Below are 6,857 nucleotides of genomic sequence, written 5' to 3'. Positions count from 1 at the left end.
GTTTGGTTCGGTTCACGGATTCGGATATTTGTCCAAACTAATGCAATATTTTATATAAAAGTTCATTTAAATATTTTACTTAATTTTGAAAACAAACATGCGCTTCCAAAAGCGGATTAAAGTTTATTTTATTAAAAGATAATCATGTTCAATTGATAAATATTCGATTACATGGCCGCAGACGATCATTTACACTGCTCCCTTAGGCTCAGAATCTACAATGGTTACATCCCTGTTCGAAAACGCAATCTACAATGGTTACATCCATGTTCGAAAATGCGGCCAGGCGGCCGTGTAATCATCCGCGTATATGTGATGCGTCTGATGTAAATCACTAAATTGTGTGCAAGTTCTGGTTCTTTTTGACGGGTTGTCGATTTTGGTTTAGATTTTGCTTGGATCAAGCGAAGGCTCATAATGATGAGCGTTACTCTCCCATCGACCAGGTGGATACAGTCTAAAACCAAACAAAATTTAACGACATTTTCAGAGCCAATTTTGACAACAAACCTGAATCAAATGCTCTCAACGATTTAGTCAAAATAGCATTTTAAAATCTCAGTCACATCAAAACAAAAACGGAAGATGATGTAAAACGTCAACAGAACAACCAACGTCAAAATTGCCAACATATAAAAAAAAAACTCGACACAATAGTTTAATGTGATTTGAAAAACCAAAATCTAAGCCTTGACTCTGCCATAGAACTTGGCCTTCTCTTCAGAAGTCTGGAAACGACCGTGTCCACCATTGGATGCTGTGTCGATGAACTTGAGCTTTATCTCCTCCAACGCAACCCTCGAAGTCTGCTTCAACAATGTCTGTCTCAATGTCACCACACGTTTCTTTGGCCCCACGCAACATCCCTTGATCAACAAATAATCATCCTTCACTATCCCATAGTGCGGGAATCCTCCCATCGGTGTGATCTCCTTCTCGGTTCTGTCAAGAGAAACAGAATAAGACAAATGTACAAGAGATGTTTAAAACATAAACGAGAATGTTGTCTTATTTACCTGTCGAACTCAGTCATGGCAGTGTGAGTCTCTTGTCCAACTTTACCAAGCCTGTAAATCTTCTTGTTCATCTCAGTACGGTGGTGGTACCCGTTCTGCCCGGCTCTAGCCACTGTGTAGGAGACTCTAGCAGGGTGCCAAGCTCCAATACAAGCTACCTTGCGGAGACCACGATGAGTCTTCCTTGGAAGACGGGTCACACCCCATCTTGTAACCACACCTTCGTAACCTTTTCCTTTGGTAACACCAATGATATCAATCATCTCATCTTTCTGGAAGATAGCATCTACAGGGACTTGCTTCTCGAACAGACTGTATGCATAGTCAACCTTCTTTGCTATGTCTCCACCGTTGACCTGAATCTCATTCAGATGAGCCTTCTTCTGCTTGAGCCCTCTCATCTTCCTTATCTGAGTGTGAGCAAGAACTCTGATGACAGTGCAGTACTTCTTCATCTTCTCCAGTTGACTTTGAATGTCTTTCTTGCCTTCTTCGGTTTCATGCTTCTTTGAGTATTTGGTGAAAGCCTTCTTCTTGGACTTGGCCCAGTTCTTATAGAACCTCCTCCTCACTTCTTCGCTCAAATGCTGAGCCCACACAGTGCTTAGAGAGCGTAGACCTCGTGGTGTCTTCACATACCCAACCACACCGACAACGACCATTGGAGGTGTCTCAATCACAGTCACAGCTTCACATGTTTCCTTCTTGTGGAGCTCTGGCAATCACATTCAAAAAGAGATAAGCAAAGACAGACAAGCAAAAGACCATTTTTCATATAGATGTCAATCAAAAACAGAAGAGAGTGAGAGAACACACTTGATCCAGGTTTTTCAACTTCTCTGACAATGTGAGTCATCCCAGCTTTGTATCCCAAAAAGGAAGTGAGCCTGCAAGGCTTAGTAGGATCATCCTTAGGGAAGGCCTTCACTGTAAACACAAACTAGGAGTGTCAGATCTAAAATAAAAAAGCCATATTAAATAACATGCTATGAAACAATTTGCGAGACAGCAAACAAGAAATATACACTAGTAGTAAACATTTATATAATCACAACTTCAACGCTCTGCTAATAAGGTTACGTTATACAACTTACAAAAATGCAAGAAATGGATGATGAAATGAAAGTAGTTATTCTGAAAACATCTATCTACAAGCAAAGGGATACCTTTCCCACGTTGCCTGTTAGCCCTTTTCCTTGGAAGGAAACCCAAAGAACCATGTCTTGGATGCTCAAACTTTCTGTGAGACATACTTCTCTACTCAAAAATACACACTGCCCATAAAAAAGATTGATTTTTACATAAAGATGAAAAAACTAATCAAGCAAACAGCAAACAACTCCTTTAAAGTTGACGATGCCTAAACCCACAAAACAGAAGGGCAAAATAAAAGGAAAACATATGTTTCAGCTCCTAAGATAAAACAAAAGTCACTCAACTCAAACAACAGACCAATAAACGCCAATCTAAGTGATTCATAATTCTGTGAGCCAAAGACTAAAAGCAAATACTAACAGAATAAGTTGTTTCTTACACAAATGTGACAACAGTTGATATAATTCTACATAAACTGCTAATCAATCAATTCAACAACCAAAAGATGACAATGCAAATAATCATACATTTGAAATAAAGAAAAAGAAAAAAAGATTAACCAGCAATATATATACAACAATAGATTATGAAATAATACAAGACACGTAAGTATACTCTCAAGACTTATGTTAACGTGACACGAAATGTTCCCCCGGATCAAAGGCCTATGGCATCAATGAAGATGGCCAAATCTCAAGCTCACTTTTGTAAGTGTTTCTCACCAGAAAGCCATTTTTAAAAATGGTTTCCAGCAACAAAGAGCAGATCAGAGATTCCAGCCTTGATTTTGGATAAGTGTTTCCCGAGGGTTTTCATTCCGATCATCACCACAAGAACATGAGAATAATACTGATGCGCATCTCATAGCAAACCACTTTCTCATACAAAATAAATCACAGACAAGAACATTAAGTATGGTTCAGCTATTAGAAACGTAGAAAATAATATACAGGTTTCAGGGAGCAAAGACATCCAGATTCAAGAAACCAAGGAGTCGGCTTGTGTACCTTACGTGTACGGCGGCGATAAGAGGAGAGATTTTTTGTTGGAGAGAAAGTATGGAAGAAGGTGTATTTATTTATATGCTAATCTATGAATTAGGGTTTTCTGTTAGAGTTAGGGTTACACCAATATAAATATGGGCTTGGCCCGAAGCAAGTTTCAAACCCGTTAAGGTATCGAAGTTGAATGTTTGGACTTTGGATCTGTAGACTTTTGTTTAACTTGTAGGGTCCTTGAGCTCGGCCCGTATATATAGGGATTAACTTTAAAAGTTAAAAGCATAAGATCACTTTCAGCTTATGTTAAAAAAAAAAAATTTATCCTCGGTTTGAACATACTCATCTAGACTCTGAAAACTATACCGGGACTTCTATATTCATATGAACGACAAAAGACGTCTGCTTCCTCGCACTGCGTGCAAAACTGTCTGCCTCATCTTAATTATAATGATGATGATGAGCTTCAAGATAAGTAGATTTGAATCTGCGTGTTCGTATGCGAGTTTTCTTTCAGTTTTATAAAATACAGTTGTACTAACATAAAATAAGTGATTAATGTTTTGCAAAAGTTTTGGTCATATATAATTTAATAATATTTATATTCGACTAATATCAGTGAATATTCATGTAAAACTATTTATTTATAAATTTATATATTCATATAAAACTATTTAAATGTGTTCTTTTAAAATAGTGTTACATAAAATTTAAATAATAATTTTATTTAGAAAATTTGCTAAAATGGAACAAAAGTTTACTATGTTTAGTATAAAATCTTTTTGTTTCAATTTTACTTTAATTGTCATTTTCATTTATCAAATCTAACTAAATAAATAGTTTTATGAATCAAAAAATTATAGAAAATAAAAGTAATAGAAGAAATACTCATATAAACATACTACTAAATAGTGGATGTAGATGGGTTTGGATGGACAATTTGGAGAAGATTTAATTTATGGGGACGAAGAATTTAAAACGGCGAGAAGTAGCTTTGCTACAGAATTGGAAGCGCTATGATGGACTATGGAAAACATTCTCCATCATTCAACATGTTAGAGTTTTAGGACATATTGCAAGGACATGATTGTAATGATAAAGGATCCTCATGCATGGCCGAGCTTCGCAACAAAATTTGGAGGTGATAAAGGTATCTAACATCCCAAAAACGCATAATAGAATTTTTGATTTTTTAACTAGAACTACATGGTCATTTCATAGAGAACTCTGTTTTATTTGTTGTTCTATTCCGGTCTGGTTATCCAGCCAGCCAAGTTTAAGTAATATAATAGATGTTAATTATCAAAATGAAACATATTACTAAATAGAGAACAGCCCATTTGTAGGGACCTTGTTGTAGAGCTTCAACCTTTGCTGAGAAGAAATGATGGCGGAAAGGATAGATCGGCGGTTGACTCAACTTTTGATGTTGTAAGCAGTTCCATATTAATAACCAAGAGCAACTCTAACAGTTCGATGAACTACAATCCAACACTTTACCGCGAACAGCTGAGAGAGAGAGAGAGAGAGAGAGAGAGAGAGAGAGAGAGAGAGAGAGAGAGAGAGAGAGACCACTGCAAAGTGAATATACTTGTTTCGTTCTCACAAGTGACTCACTTAGGGTTTTAGGGATTGAAGAGAAGAGATTGAGTAGGAAGAGATTTTTTTCCTTTTATTTAATTTAAAAAATTTAGTTTTATTTGTTTTTATTTAATTTTTCAAATAATAGGTTATAATTAAGAGGGCATAATTGGGGTAACTGCAAAAAATTATGCTAATAGGACAATGTAGTATGGTCATTATGGTAAAGGGACAATAGAACTATTTTTGTTTTATTTTATCAAATTTCCCTTTTATTTATATAAGTTATTTTAAATATCAATTCACCATTACAATACTTTATAAAAAATCGTATTTAGTTATTGAGAAAAATATGTGAATAAAATAGTAATAAACATATGTTTATATAGCTTTCATATTTTTATTTATGAATTTATCAGTTATATTTTAGTTTCATATGTTATAATAATTTTATGATTTTATATTTTGGAGATAATTATTATGGTTTTGTGATTTGAAATAACATATCTCTTTATATATTTTAGGAAATTGTTCGATTTTGGCTACTTAGGGCCTGGCTGGTGTAACAGCAACGATTGCGGGTGCGGTTGTAGGTGTTTGTAGATGCGGGTGGTTGCGTCTTAAATTGTCTTTAAGAAATTTGTATGACTAGTACAACAATTAGAAATTGGTGCGTTTGTTGGATATTTATTAATGGTTAACTACCAAATACAACAGCTGTTAAATAATAAACAAAAATATTGTACATTTTATATAACTATAAAATTATTAAAAATCATAATATTTTAATAAATATAAAATTATATTCATAAATTATACTATTATTTTTTTTAAAAAAATGTAGAAAATATTATTGTTTTAAAGTTTTATATTATAAATCTAAAAATAATATATATACATTTTAGTATTTCTATTATTTTAATTTAAAATTTTATAGAATATTTTTATTTTTGTTATTTTAAAATAAATTGTCCTCCATCAAACGCCAGTTGGGAACACCTTTTGATTTTAAGAGATTCAGAACGATTTGAAATGATTTGTAGCGTTTTATGTGATTGTTTCAAAATGACAACAACTGTTACTAACCGCAAAAGCTGCATTTGCGAATAGTAGCGAAGAAACCAGTCATGCCCTTAGTTACTAAAATGTTGTTTCATTTATGATCCTTTTCCGTTATGGATATTTATACAAAATCATATTGAGTTATTAATTCATATATTAAATATACTATCGAGTTTAAATGGAATAAACCTTATCTTCTAGGAAATATATTATCAAGTTTTGGAAAATTATTGATTCAATGACAAAAAATAAATTGATTCAATCAAATATTGTTATGAAAATTTTGATATCTTGGTAATATTCTATTTGTTTCCAGTATCCTTGAAGTGAGGTCAGCTAAAATATTGTTCGAAGGAACTACAATTCTCGATGACACTGGAAATCCACAATTCGGTTTACCCCAATGCGATGTGGTTTAGTCTAAAGAAGGCATTTGTATAATATACAATATAACCTCTTTAGTATATCGATAAATTAATAATCTCTATAAATTAATAAAAATTCTCTATAAATTAATAAAAATTTCTAGTTTTAGTGTATTCCTAACATTATTAATTTATAGAAGTTTCACTGTATTATTGGATGTACTTTACACCCAAGAAATTTCTAATGAAAAAATTGTATAAGAGCATCTCCAAAAGCACAAATACTCTATAAGAGCATCTCCAAAAGCACAAATACTCTATATTTTGAAGTTTCTCAAACTCTATATTTGAAGTTTTAAGATATTGAAAAGGCATACAAAACTAATTGTATAAGAGTATCTCCAAATGCAAAAATATTCTATATTTTGAAATTTTTCAAACTCTATACTTGAAGTTTTAAGATAATTTCTCTAAAAGTAAAACTTCAAACTAACATCAGAACTATTTGTATTTTACACTATAGTCTTTATATTTATGATACTTAATTTAAATTTATAAAAATATAAATAAATAGCACATATATAAATATATTATAAAAATATTAATTAACAAAATGATACAGTAAAATATATAATTTTACATATAAATACACAATTAAATATTAAATTACAAGTAAAATACTACATTATTCTATAAAACTATTTTCGTAATACTTACATATATGATTAATTAGTGCATGT

At 32.5% G+C, this 6,857-nt stretch overlaps 1 protein-coding gene across 1 annotated transcript; it reads right to left on the bottom strand.

Annotated features, from left to right (window-relative positions):
• Positions 1-511: 511 nt before the first annotated feature.
• Positions 512-3,191, bottom strand: LOC130496611 (60S ribosomal protein L3-2). The gene is made up of 5 exons (XM_056988821.1): positions 3,119-3,191; positions 2,183-2,290; positions 1,833-1,943; positions 1,017-1,731; positions 512-942 (listed from the first exon to the last, which is right to left on the bottom strand). Exons 2-5 carry the CDS (start codon positions 2,265-2,267, stop codon positions 684-686), a joined length of 1,170 nt encoding a protein of 389 aa, XP_056844801.1. The 5' UTR covers positions 2,268-2,290; positions 3,119-3,191; the 3' UTR covers positions 512-683.
• Between the last annotated feature and the right edge of the window lie 3,666 nt (positions 3,192-6,857).

This window comes from Raphanus sativus, chromosome 6, assembly GCF_000801105.2.
Source record: "Raphanus sativus cultivar WK10039 chromosome 6, ASM80110v3, whole genome shotgun sequence".
Taxonomy (NCBI): Eukaryota; Viridiplantae; Streptophyta; class Magnoliopsida; order Brassicales; family Brassicaceae; genus Raphanus; species Raphanus sativus.
Note: the sequence above shows the minus strand (reverse complement) of the source record. Positions and strands in the feature narration are given on the sequence as shown.